This window comes from Artemia franciscana, chromosome 4 (assembly GCF_032884065.1).
Source record: "Artemia franciscana chromosome 4, ASM3288406v1, whole genome shotgun sequence".
In the NCBI taxonomy this organism is placed as follows: domain Eukaryota; kingdom Metazoa; phylum Arthropoda; class Branchiopoda; order Anostraca; family Artemiidae; genus Artemia; species Artemia franciscana.
In genome coordinates, this window is record NC_088866.1 from 55,682,774 (window position 1) to 55,696,759 (window position 13,986).

At 37.3% G+C, this 13,986-nt stretch overlaps 1 protein-coding gene across 4 annotated transcripts in view; it reads right to left on the reverse strand.

Moving 5' to 3' along the window:
- LOC136026632 (integrator complex subunit 11-like) overlaps nucleotides 1–13,986 on the reverse strand; it is an 87,542-nt gene that overhangs the window by 56,569 nt on the left and 16,987 nt on the right. For all 4 annotated transcript variants that reach the window (XM_065703361.1, XM_065703360.1, XM_065703358.1 and 1 more), the window contains exons 7-8: nucleotides 10,568–10,739; nucleotides 4,039–4,257 (exon numbers count right to left, since the gene is read on the reverse strand). In XM_065703361.1, the coding sequence (XP_065559433.1) occupies nucleotides 4,039–4,257; nucleotides 10,568–10,739 (391 nt within the window). The remainder of the gene's footprint in view (nucleotides 1–4,038; nucleotides 4,258–10,567; nucleotides 10,740–13,986) is intronic.

The window sequence follows — 13,986 nt, forward strand, 5'->3', positions numbered from 1 at the left end:
TAAAAAAAATGCGATGTTACATAAAAAAACAAAACTTTCAAAGAAAGGGATTAGAAATTAAAAAAAAAATCAAATGATCAGAATTTAACAACGAAGGAACTGGATAAAAAAAAAAAAAATCAAAATTCCATCAGAATTCAGCAGATATAGAAAATAAAGTGTAAGAAAAGATTCATAAACATTGAAGGAAACACGAAAAAAAGTACAAAACTGAAAATAAAAGTAACGATAAAAAAATTTGGCCTACAAAGCTTTACTTTTTTAAAGCTTTACTGCCCTAAATGCATACAGGTATGCGCGGGCATTTTATTATTTTCAATGAGAGACAAGCACATATCACGTATTTACTTCAAGTGACAAACGACAATATTTTCAAACACATGTTTTAAAAATATTTTTGTAGAATCTTTTAACGACAGTACAGGAACGTGACTTTTTTTTTTGTTCACTTAATGTTAATTAAGAAAATTAATGTTAAGAAGACTAAGTCAATAAGGCTAGGAATATGTGAAGATGAAAAGGTGACTTTGGGTAACAAAAAAATTGATCAGGTGGGCAGCTTCACTTACCTTGGTAGTATTATTAGTTCAGACGGTGGGAGCAGTGAAGATGTCAAAAGTACGATAACCAAGGCTCAGGGTCTTTTTTTCACAGTTAAAAAAGAGTTTTGAAGAACAGGAAAATAATTATGCAAACCAAGACGAAAATATTGGAAGGCACAGTGATATCAGTGGTCAAATATGGCTCTGAAGCATGGGTGCTCCGAAAAGCGGATGAAGATATACTAGATGTTTTCCAGAGAAATTGCCTAAGGATCGTTCTCAGTACCCTACTGACTGACCGTATTTCAAACAGTAGGCTTTACGAAAAATGTTCTTCAATCCCGCTTTCAAGGACTATAATGAAAGAAAGGTTGAGATAGCTAGGGACGTTCTGCGGATGAAGGATGACAGATTGCCGAAGATTCTCCTTTTTTGCCAACCGTCTAGAGCTAATCAGAAAGCAGGTTGTCCTCTTCTGGGGTGGGAGGATGTCATAAAGAAATATTTACAGCAAATGGGAACTTCCTGGGAGGGTGAAATGAGGAAGGCTTTGAATAGATTGGGATGGAGGAGGAGCTTGCGTAGGTGTGTTGGCCTCAGGTAGCTTGGTGCTGTGGTAAATTGTAAGGAGAAAAGTTCGAGGGAAAAGTAAATTTTCCCTCAAAAGGTATAATCACTGATGTTTCTTTCTAGGGGTGATCGTATCAAACTGGTAGGCGAAGATTGTCGGGAGAGGGCTGGCTATGAGATATCTAAGCTTTTTCGCTCTTTTTAGTTAAATAAAGTGATAACACTAAATCTGAGCACCAATTTCTTCCATTTTGAATTGAAGAACAACGAATCTCGTCTAAACAAGTAAAAATTACATCAAGAGAAAATTCTGAAACTCAATTCTAAGCCAATCGGGTTAGAACTATGGGTCACTTCTAGAGCCCCCCCCCCCCCCAATCTCAGGGGCTGAACTGGTACACTATGAGACATTCACCCCTAAGCGTACATACTCTATAAAAATTATGTCTTTATTTTAGCGACCGTGTATCCAATAAAAGTAACAGTTAGAGGAGTTGAGGGCAGAGTGAGGCTGATACTAAAAACAAACATAAAATTTAAGAAAAAGAAAATTTTCTGTGAGGCCAATTGTACCGCTTAGAAGTGTGAAATCCAAAAAAGGTTTTTGATAGTTTAATAAAGCGTAGATATGTCATAGCCGAATTGTTAGTGCGCTAGACATGAAATACTTTGTGCGTGAGTACGGGTGTTCCGAGTCCTTGTGTCGCTGGTTATTTTGTTCGGAGCGAGAGTCAGCGGTGTGACTGTAAGCTCAGCCATAGTCTAACCAGAACTAAAAGGGCAGCTGGAGAAATCTTGGGAGGGGGACAAGAAAGGAATTGGCTGATTTGCCAAAACCATGCATTGCACTCCGGCCGAAGGCAGAGAATCAGGAAATCAATATTTGCGCTACGCAGACCATTGTTCAGGATGCGATTTTTTTTTTTTTAGGGTATGTCAGGCTTTGCTGAGATAAGAGTAAGGCAAGGATTTCCAACCAGCATGATTGGAGGGCTCTTAGAAGGGTATTTGGGCATATTCTCCCTCTCTTCTATTTTTTATCATTGAAAAGGGTATGATAATAATATGTGAAGGCATTTTTATTTACTTATGCTCTTCTGGTTCAATCTTTCACTCGTTTGAGTGACATTAGTGAGTTCTTCTTGGCTCTTCTTGTCACCGTTCTTCTTATGAATATACTTCCAATATGCCCTCTTAACTTCTTCCTTTCATGCTTCTTGAATTACTGGGAAGAATTTTCATTCAGTTGATACAGATGAATGGGCTATTTTGGGCTTTACATCAGCATTTACCACAAACATATGTTTTTAATATTTTAACTAAACTCTAATGTTATAATTTTGAATTACCTATTTCCTTCCTGTTCAACTACTCAGTCGACTGAGCTTTTCTGGGCTCTCTGTCTGCATCCTGCATGCGCATTTGCTTTTAACATACCAGCCTAAAAACTCGCTTTTGCTTTTCGAATTGCATTCTTCTTGTTCAAATTTTCATTCAGTTAAATGAGCTATTCTAGGCTCTCTGTCAGCATTAAAGTTGTGCACATACCTTTAAAACACACGCTTAACTTCTACCTTTTATGCTTTCTGAATTACAGGATCAAATGCCAATTTAGTTGCATATCACGAATGAGCTCTTCTTGGTTCTACATCCGCATTTGGTATAACTATATGTTTTTAATAAACAATCTGAATTCTCGGCCTTATATTTTAAATTCTTTATGGTCTTTTGGTCCAACTGCTTATTCAGCTGATTGGGTAATTCTGGGTTCTCTATCTACATTCTACTTAAACATATACTTTTAATATCAAAAGAATGTCCCAAATTTAAACTTATTAATCTATTTCTGGTTCAAACTGAGATTCAGCTGATGTAGTATGAGCTGATGAAGCTCTGTTGCTCCATCCCTAATTGGCATATCTACGTGTTTTAATACACCAGCTTAATTTCGCCCGTTTGTCCTTTTTAAATTATTTACGCTTTTCAGGTTCAAATGCTTATTCAGCTGCACTTCTCATTCAGAAATCCATTCAGTTAAACGAGCTCTTCCTCAACATTTACTTTAAGCGTATTTTCAAAATACACCAGCTTAACTTCTCCCATTTATCCTTTTTGAATTGCTTACTCTCTTTTAGTTAAACTGCTCAAACAGTTGGATGAGCTGAATGAGCTCTTCTGATTCATACAGAAGGGTAATAGGGGCATATCCTACCTCTTTTTTAAAATCAGTTCAGGGGACTCAGTATTCCTCCCCAAGTTAGGAAAAACTTTCTCAAAATGGGTTTTAATAACGTTGTAGCTGTGTAATTCTTATAGTTCCTTAATAAGCTGTGTTCAACGAGTTGTAGTTTCTCCTAACAACTACAAAGTAAATGCCCTCTTCGAAGTCGACCACCGAAAAACACTGAGGGACTCTAAAGGTACTAGTCTTCTAGTGATCTTAGTAAAAAGAAAATACAAAGTTAACAATTTTCTAAATAAGGCTTGAAACTTCTGTAATACAATATTTTGATATTCTGAATTTGATGGCTTAATTTTTATCCTGATCATAACCCATTTGTAAGTTTCAATAGTCATCTAAAAACCTCGATCAAAGACTAGCAGTAAATCAGATATTTAATTGTATCTGACGAGGCGAATTTAGAAAAAAAGACGTTTTTAGGGTTATTTCTCTCTTTTTTACAATTAGCCAAACTTTCTTTAGGTTCATAAACCATTTCATATTTTTGGGATATAAATTATTATGTGAATCCTGTTTTTCAGAGTTTTGGGTATTATTAGAACGAGTCACTTTTTACAATAAGTTCCTTGCCACGGATTCTTGACCAAAACTTCCAAAAAATGAAAGATATTTACTTTGATTTTAGGCTTGACAATTTCTATGTTTAAAGATAATAAAAATGTCAATTATAAACAAAATACCCACCATATTTTGTTCAAAAGGTGCCCATTTCTTGAAAATAGTTAGAGACAAGCCAGCGTGTAGCATGCCAGGAGTTGCAAAAACTACCATTGGACCAGGATTGTCAATATATGACTTGTCGAAAGGCTTGATGTGTTTGAATTCAAACATATTTCGTCGAACGAAAGTTTTCTTTATCTTTTGATTTGTCCAAGAAATAAACATTTTATAATAGCTGTTCGCCTGAAACCAGAAGAGAGAATTACTTCAAAATTCATGCAAGATACAAAAAAACGAAATAAATACAAAAAAATCATTACACCAACATGCTCACTAAATGTAGCACCATATGCACTGAAAGATGGCCATTACAAGTCATTTGAGGACGGTGGTTAATTTCTTCTTTTTATATACCGCGTAATACTTACTTGTACTAATTTCACTTATTGACTCAACGATGGATAACCGCTCTTAGTCCCAGCGTCTGTCGTATTTCATAAATCCACCCACCGACTCCAAGTCAGAATTAATGATGGATAGCAAGGCCTTTTCCTTCCACTTTCGGCTCTCTTCCTATAGAACGGCAACAGGAGATATTTCAGGCACAGCTTCGATATCACATCGTCAGGACGTCAAAACGCGACCAAACCACAGAATATGACTATATTTGAAGACGTTTGATACAGGAGGCCAATTTTGACTTTTACTTCGGATGTTATACTTGCTGAATTTCACAGATCAGCTGACCTTTGGGATATGCCAGAGACTTTTACGATAAAGGCATTCAGATCCCAGACTTTTGGTGTTTTTAAGTGGTAGGTCTTGCAGCCGCATAGTAGTACCAACACCACTATTGAGTCAAATATCTGCAGTTATGTTTTCAGTGTATCTTGGTGCTACCGAGCTTTCGAGCTTCCTTGAAAAAAATCTGTGGGGTCCAAGTTGTCAAAGGTTTTTGGAATAAGAATAAAAATAGCTGCAGCGGAGGATTCCTTAGTCTGTAAATACTCTAAGATAGTACCTAACATAAACACAAGATAATGTGTGGTGCTGCGTTCTGTTTTGAAACCAAACTGATTTGGATCAATATTTAACTTTTATATATTGGTAAGGAAAACAGCAAAGAAAACTTTCAAACGACTTAAAAGATTTTTTTGTTTTAGAAATGGGCAAAAAGTCACCCAAGATCATTCGAGGAGTTTATTTTAGTGTGGGCGAAAAGCAATACCATATTTATGTGTTTGAGGAAAGCACCAAAATTGGCTGAGATGTACTTTCGAGCACGCTCTTTAATATGGCTCGATTAAACACAAGGAAAATTTTTCCTCAGAACGCCGCTAGGCGACTGGAAATCCATAATGGCGGACGAAAATACGATTTTGTCAAAATGAGAAGACATGGCCGTTCAAATAGGCTAGTTTGGGGAAGTTGAAGGCACGTGTTCCGAATACGAGCTTAAAAATAACCTAAGTTGTACTATAGCGCCGCTAGGTGCCTCAAATTCAAAATAGCGGTTGAAAATATGAGTTGTCAAAACAAACGGATATGACCGCTCAAATACACCAGTGTGGGGTAATCGTAGCAGAAGTGTTGCTAGGTGCTTCAGATTCAAGATGGCGGTCAAAAAATATTAGTTTTTTAAAACAAGAAGCAATGACTTCATATGGACGGATTAGGAGCAATCGATGCTTCAGATTCTGAAAACGCACGTGTATGCACCTACGTTAATTGCCCGTTGATCCACTTGGGATCTAAAATTAATTAACCCGTTGATTTGAATGCGGGTCTAAAATCGAAGATGTCAGAGGAAAATGTCAGTTTTCCAAATCGCGCGAGGTTCATGATCCCAAAATAACAGACTTGAGTGGAGTAATTAAAGCAGCAGTTTTAAATATCCTTCTGTCATTCCGACATACGGCTGATTGCAGTACAATTTGTACGGTAAAAATTGCCTAGGTATGTGACAAGATGCGTCCAATTTATGGCCCTTGTTTATATTTGCTAAACCAAAATCAGTTAAATACTTGTTAACTCTTCATCTCTTTATTTATTGTATCAATCAGTAGAAGCTAAGCGGATGGATTAAAGCATTTAAGAATTATAATTTTATCAGGAACACAAAGAGATCAATCGAGTCTTCTGTTAAAAAGAACAATCAGATGTTCAACGATTACCGGACTTTGATTTGCACCAGCATAGAGGGCTACAGTAAAGATCAAATTTCCTGCTGCACCACCTTCTTTCACACCCTGTTTTTGCAACGACAACGCACTCTCGCGACAGACTTTTGATGCTGGCGGAAGAGAACCTAACCAATTGGGAAGTCACTTTCCATCGGTGCCTCTGACCCAGCCAAAGTTGGAAAACTAGGAAGGGTGGGTGTTGATTTCAGGCCGCGACTCCACACATGACCTGACTGTAGTGTAGCTCAAAGAATATGTTATAAAAGCGAAGCGCTAGCTGGAGGAAGTATCTGCAGGTTCTTGGCCTTTTGTCGTGGAAATGTTTCTTTCCTAAATTCAATCACGTCGTCGCAGTCTTGTTTTACGTCGTATGTCTTCATGACAAAGTGTTCAAGGTCATGTACTTGCAGTTCTGTTACTTGGGAAGGCTGTTTTGTCACTTGAAGGAAAGTCTCCGTCAGTCCTGGCATATTTTGCCATGTCGCAAAGAACTGCCTCTTTGAGTGGTGGATAAAAGAAGAAACAGTATTACATCCTGTAAACGCAAGGAAGGACGAAAGTACCTCTGATTTCGTCGGCCAGAGCGATCGAACTATTTCGCGAATGGGAACGTACTTTAGGTTGGTGCCGACACAAAGTATAGTAAATAGTTTGGAGACTCCAATGTGATCAAAGCAGGAGGTCGCAATCACAATCACATCTGTGTCCAGTATGAGAATTGACACATGTCTTTGTAAGACTTCGTCACAAGCGTGAAGCAAAAGGCGGGTGTCAGCCTCTTCGTGCGAACATAACTGGATGAGCTGGTTAGCTATGCACATGTTTCCAGTAGTGCCATATGCTCGTTTTGACTTTGGAGACCTTTTCCGACAGCATGTGACAGCAGGTTAAACATGTCTCGCAAAACTCACTAGAAGTAACACACGGTAACAGTAGATGGCGCTGTCTATTAAACTAATACACAGGAACTACTTACCGATACAAGCAACAACAATATGTTTCGTTAATCCAGAGTAATATCTTGCATACATCATTTTCAATCACTTATTCCCTTTTCTAATTGGCTTACAAGAAATAGAAAAACACTTACCCTCCAAGAAGCACGGCAAAAGCTACGTTATTTATAGTAGCATGAAACTACCCCGCTAGATGACAGGTTGAATGAAAGCAGTCAACATGAAGGCAAACTGAAGCCGTTTGCAATGTGTCATGTTCGAACTAACGAGCGTTTTTTTTTTATTATCTTGTAAATATCGGGTTTTTCATGTAAACTAAATGTATTTTTTTAGTTAGTTTAGCATCAAAACGCTTCTTTTCTTATCGTTATTCATAACAGTAGACGGAATTCCACATATTATTACTTTAGTCCACTTTTACTTTCATATACTAATGCCATCGATTTCCCAATACTGGCCTATTTGAGCGGACACGCCTTCTCATTTTAACAAACTCGTATTTTTCGTCCGCCATTTTGAATTTTAGGCACCTAGCGACACTACGGTACAACTTAGACCATTCTTAAGCTCATATTCAATACCTTAACCATCAATTATCCATACTAGCCAATTTGAACGGCCATGTCTTCTCATTTTCACAAACTCGTATTTTCGTCCGCCATTTTGGATTTCAAGCCACGTAGCGGGGTTCTGAGGAAAACTTTCGCTTGTATAATCAAGCCCTATCCTAGAAAATGCTCGAAAGTACATTTCAGCCAATTCTGGTGCTTTCATCAAACATGGAAGTTTCTGGGTTTTTTTTATGCTTTTCGCCCGCGCTATTTTAGAAATCAGAGAAATACAAGAAGGTTTAAAAATACGCGGAACTTAGTAAATATGGGACTTCTTTGGTCAATTCCACTGAGATCACAAGGATATAGCAAGATTTCCTATATCCAAAGCTTGGAAGGATAAGAATATAATTCTGTGAGCTAAAATTAAAATATTGGAAGCCATATTGTCAGGGGCGTAGCTACAGTATTTTATTGGGGGGAGGGCAAAAGGAGATGCTACCGAAGTAGGTGCTTTTCAGGCGGATAGTAAAGAAAAGTAACTAATTAACAAACACGCTACTTGATTAACTTAAAAACATTATGCAATACATTATATAACAGTAAACACACACATTAAACAATCATAAATATAAGTACTGCTGCTCGGCTTTTACTTAAATTGTCAGCTACTGCAGATGACAGTATTAAAACATAAACAGGGTTTCGGGTGGGCGAAGGTGAATGTCGTATAAACTCGGTTTTTTCAGCCAGATTCACCACTAATGCTGCAGTACATACCCCCCCCCCCCACTTCTCCCGACCCCCACACCTAGCACAGGATGCTCAACCTCATAGTTGAACCAAACTCTGATCTAACAGGTTCGTGTACCCCGAAAACCAAGTTGTCTCCGAATTGGCTGTGATAAGCAAAAATTTGAACGAAACTAGAACTTCCTGGGAGGGAATAAAGAGTGAAACTTTGAATTGTTTTTAGTGGAGAAGGAGCGTCCGTGGCTGTGTTGGCTTCAGGCAGCTTAGCACTGCAGTGAATTATTGGTAGTTGCAGTATCACTAAGATTTACAAGTTTCTCCTGAACGTGGTCAATGTCTATTACTGAAATATTGGAACGTGGAGGATTGCTTCGACATATGAAGCCATTTTTGGCAGTCAGAGCAAATAGAGTAAAGTTTTGCAGAGTAGGTAGAATGAATAAATTCAGTAGCCGAGTAAGCATTTAGAAGCAGAGATTTACCAACTTCTTCACCCAAAAATGTTTAAAATATACTGTGGAATTTAGGCTCCAAGTCAATACGTCTGCCGATTTCTGGTCGTAATTTTTAAAGGCTTTAAGTTTGTCGTGGAGCGCGTGAACTAGGATAAAGGACCAAGCAATTATTATTACTTATAGCCAGAGGGGGCTTTCGGGAATACATAAGGTTGCTGCAATCCATGAGCATAAACTACTACTACTACAAACAACTCACCGTAGGACTAAGCCAGCTGCGGCCAACACAGCTACACATGCTACTTCCTCTACCATTTCATTTTGCTTAATTGAAAGCAGGTTTGCTAGTTTTGCCTTTAAACTCTGTGGTCTGGTTCTCAGCCAGTATCGGTACGTTAAAAACATCAAAATTTGAGTCAAGATTAGTTGCAATGATACTTGAAACCCTTGGATATTATTTATGGGTCAACACTACAGAAATTACGTCCAACCTCTTGCAAAATTTCTTCGTCTTACAAATTTTTACTTAGAAGCTTCATTTGAGATTAAATGAAAAACGAGTTTTTCCGACTTAAAGTAAGGAGGAACATTAAAACTCAAGACGAAAAGAAATTATCCCGTATATGAGTGGTGCTGCTCCTTTCTCAACCTCGCCCTATACGTATAGTCTTGAATTTCTTCAAAAATACCTCCTTCCTTCCTTCTTAAAAATTCTTCCTAGTAATTGTGAAAAAAACTCAAACTTTACCGTAAAAAGCGAGGGTTAAGGAAGGCGCAGCCCCCTCATTGGTTGAGGATGGGGCCACCCCATCATGTACAAAATTATTTTGTATTTTTTTGTTTTAATGTGGCTCCTTATTTTCAGATGAAACATTTTTTTTTTAATTTCATTTCTGAGCCTTTTTCAAATCATGCCAGGATATCCTCTTTATCTTCCCGTGAAAGTTTCCCCTTTAAAATTTCATCAGAAAATTCCTCCCCGTAAATTCCCCCGTGGAGGGATCCCTACCATAAATTGCCCCCCATAAAATATTCGTATATTTCCCAATAATAAATACTGCAGGTTTAAGAAAAAGAATTAATTACGCGTTAAAAGGTTTCTTGTCTATAATTAAGAATTAGTCAAAAAAAAAAGAAGTTTATTTAAGAATTAATTTTGCGAAAAATGCCCATATTGGCTTACGGGTCACCATTCCTCAACCACGTTGCAACACTACTATAGCGGTAACAAATGAATTTTAATTGGGTATTGTGTCTTTTGCTTCTTTTTTGGCAAATTCGACTAAAACTTATTTCAGAGCAAAACTGATGTAAAAGGCACTTCTTAATGTTGAAATAGCTTCTTCATTTACAATTACCTATAGCTTGCATATATCATGAATGTTGTTGCAGGCTATAGAAATCCACGAAATCATTCCAAAAAATCCAGGAAGCTCAACGTAAAACTATGTCATGTATCGGTCGCAGCCCCTATTGAAAGCAAGAACAAAAGACCAGGAGCACCGGGTGTAATTTTGTTGAGCGAAAAACGGAATATTTTTTTTTTAACATTTACAATATTCTAAAATGTAATAATACTAAAAGCTAATTCTTTTTTAGATATATAAAAGGTAAACATAAAAACAATAAAAGCACAAATTAAACTAAAAATCTACCTTTTCTGTTAGTCCTGCAGCAAAATAAATTGGTACTTTGAGATCCATCCTTTCCCAGTAAGTCTCTAGTAAAATGCACAATTCTTGAGCTCTTCCAAGGGCAAAAACAGGGATTAGAACCTTTCCACCATTATTGACACACTCGTGAACTTTCTTCAAAAAATCTCGCTCCCTGAAAGCAATTAGTTTCTTTTTTAAAGCAAAAAAGTTACAATTCTTATATCAGCTTCAAATAACGATTCTTCCTCACTTGAATTTTTTTATATATAACTTTTTTCGGTTAGTATAGGCTAGAGTTGGTTTTTTACTAGGTTAGGGTGGATGCCACAACCATGATAAAAGTGACCTTCAATAATTAAGTATTTTTTAACAGCAAAAGATTTATCTTACTCTCATGAACTGCAGGTGTGTTCATGTCTGTTTGGTAGCGAGAACACGGCACTAAACCAAAAAGTAAAACTTTTCCGGGCTTAAATTTGCTTAAATTATATATATGATTCCCTGGGAAACAGTGCTAGCGAAAAGAAGAAAAATTCTGAAAGCTCTGAGATTTCAGGGTAGTACAGAAGGTATATATATATATACTTTTTTGTATTAACACTTTGGTATGAGAAGACATTAAATTGCATAAAAAACAAAACTGTTAATTACTAAAATATGTGTTTATATTTTAGCAAGGGATTACAACAATTCAAAAACCTTAAAAGAGAAAAAACAAAAAGTTTGAAGCTTAGTAGAAAAACATCATTACCAAATTTGGTTTTTTATAAGTAAGCAACGTCTTTTTGACATGAAAAAAAAGTTGTTTTTTTTAGTTCAGTTTAGAATATTTTACGGTTCAATATTTACGGTGCCTGAGAAATATAAAATTAAGTCGCTAAGTGATTAAGCTTACCGGTTTGAACGCAACCAGTTATATCATGTCAGTAGGAAGGCCCAATTAACGAAAATTTGCAATTATTACAAATGATTATTCTCTATTTTGACAAGGGATTACAAGACAGCAAATTGTCTGCTGACTTGCTTTAATTATTAAATATTTTTGCTAAGACAGCAAACTGTCTTCGGTTAGAAGACAAGCAGCAATGAGAATCCAGATAAAGAGGCCTGCCCCATACCGAGTACCGGGGCCCGGCGGCAAAGCTGCTGGGGTCCCGGTACTACATAAATATGTAAATAACCTTGAATTAAGTTTAATTTACTAGATCCGGATTTTAATGAAAATCCGAAAATGGGAACAAAGAAAGTAACCGGTAACCCCGCTTTTAAAGACTCTTTTGTATAGGTTCTTTTTGTTGTGGGGGGACTTCATTGTTACTAATTACTAGTTTCGGCGCAATGGTTCTCCTTTCCTCTTGTGTTTAACATTTTTCGAAGTTATTCCATTATTCATTCATTTCAATTTTTTATTAATTAAAAGAGGGCCTTTCCGAAGCCAAGAGCGGGGGGTTAAAAAAAACCTGTACAAAAGAGTCTTTAAAAGTGGGGGGTTTGGGGGGCTGTACGTTTTAAGGTTCGACTTTGGGACGCAGCTTCTTGAACTCTTTAAGAAAACGAAGTTTTTTTTCATATTATTTCTGTACCTTTTTCTACAATCCATGGTGGATGTAATTTAATAATTCCTGTACTCCTCGTACAGGTATTAGGACTGCCTCTCCTAATTCCTGTACGTTTTAAGGTTCGACTTTGGGACGCAGCCTCTTTAACTCTTTAAGAAAACGAAGTTTTTTTCATATTTTGTGAAAAAAAAACCGCCCGATAAGGGACTTGAACCCTTGATCTTAGGATTAAAAGTCCCACGCTCTACCGACTGAGCTAACCGGGCATGTTCGAAGTCGAAATACCTACATGTGTATAAATATAACTTTTAGATAACTTTTAAGAATTTCAAAAATTAACATGGGCTCTTATGGGGAAATGGGTTTTCCTAAGCTAGAAAATCGGGGGGTTAAGATTTTCCGACGAAGCTTTCCAGGAAAATTACTCGGAGAATTCCGCGTCGAATGAGTCTTCGTACATCAAGATCCGATGTCGGCTGTGACTTGTAGGCGTGGTGAAAAAAAAGAACATGAACATTAAGTGGCTATGCGTGGTTTCTGGAAAACAGGGAAGGAGTTATCGGATCGAGCTGAAATTTCGCGGATAAGCTCCTGGGCCCTAGGGGACCTTAACTTGTGAATTTCAGCCCGATCGGACAACGTTAAAGGGGGGGGGGGGGGGTTGGGGGTCGAAACTTTCGGCCAGATTTTCCCCATGAAGGAAAAGTCGGAGGGGGATGAAATTTGGCAGGTTTCTTAGTTGGAGCTCAGGCTAAGAAATGCATCCCTCCCCATCCCTCTGCGACCACTGGAACCAAAGATCGCTTAACATTGTCGTGGTTCGCCGCTTTAAAGAGGCACGAGTGTGCCTCCTTGACTAGGTGGAAAGCTAATGAATAATATTTTTTAGAATTATTGAAAAGCAAGACACCTCCGGTGTCTTACAGAATAACGATAGGACCATCAATAAGTTTTCATTTACTTTTAAACACGATTGATTTTGAGGAACATGTTTTGTGAAAAGGGCTAAAACTTATTTATAAAAAAATAAAAAAACAAAATATCTGTGTAAAAAAAGATAATTTCTTTAGATACCCGAAGCATCTGTGTTTTGCACAAATCCAACGTTTTTGTTCGGAGGGTTGTTTCGGGGGGGGGGGGGGAGTTACAAAAAACCTTACAAAACATATCAGAAATTGGTCAATGCGAAATTTTGTGACTATTTTACAGGTTTGAAAAAATGGGGGGGGGTGTTCAAACCCGGTAACCAATCCCTGGATATGGCCTTGGTGTTTTGCTATACAAACGACCAATGAAGTTGACCGTGGAAAATCCTTAGCTCTTGTGCTATTTACATAGAGGGAAGGTGAGAAACTATTAAACCACATTTTTAGATGTTCTGAAAAGTAAGACATAGGCCCGCAAGTCATTTCAACGGACAATTGAAAGTGCTAAGGTCATCAAGACAAAAACATTTTACCCCTTGTGCCCATCTTCGGTCTATTCGTACCTGGAATTGCAAATTTTTTTTTTTTAGCTTTTTCTTTTAGTTGCTTCAAAATTACGAAGTTTTTGTCCAGTTCTCCATTTTTGTCAGTGTTTCCGCCCTGGATTGTGTACATAAATTAGCAAACCAAGTAACATTTTTCATCCGTAAAAATTCAAACATTAGCCATTTTTTTTCCCCAAGACTAATATAAATTGAATAGAAAGCTATATCTTCTTAATCTGTTTGGTGAATGTGTTCTTAGCTTATTCTTTGCGAATTTTTCACCCATGTTCCTTTTTTTAAATTTGGCATCCACTACTAATTAAATGCTTACAGAAATTGGTTTCCTTGATCAAAAATAATTCCCGATCGCTCCTAATTGTTAAGATACA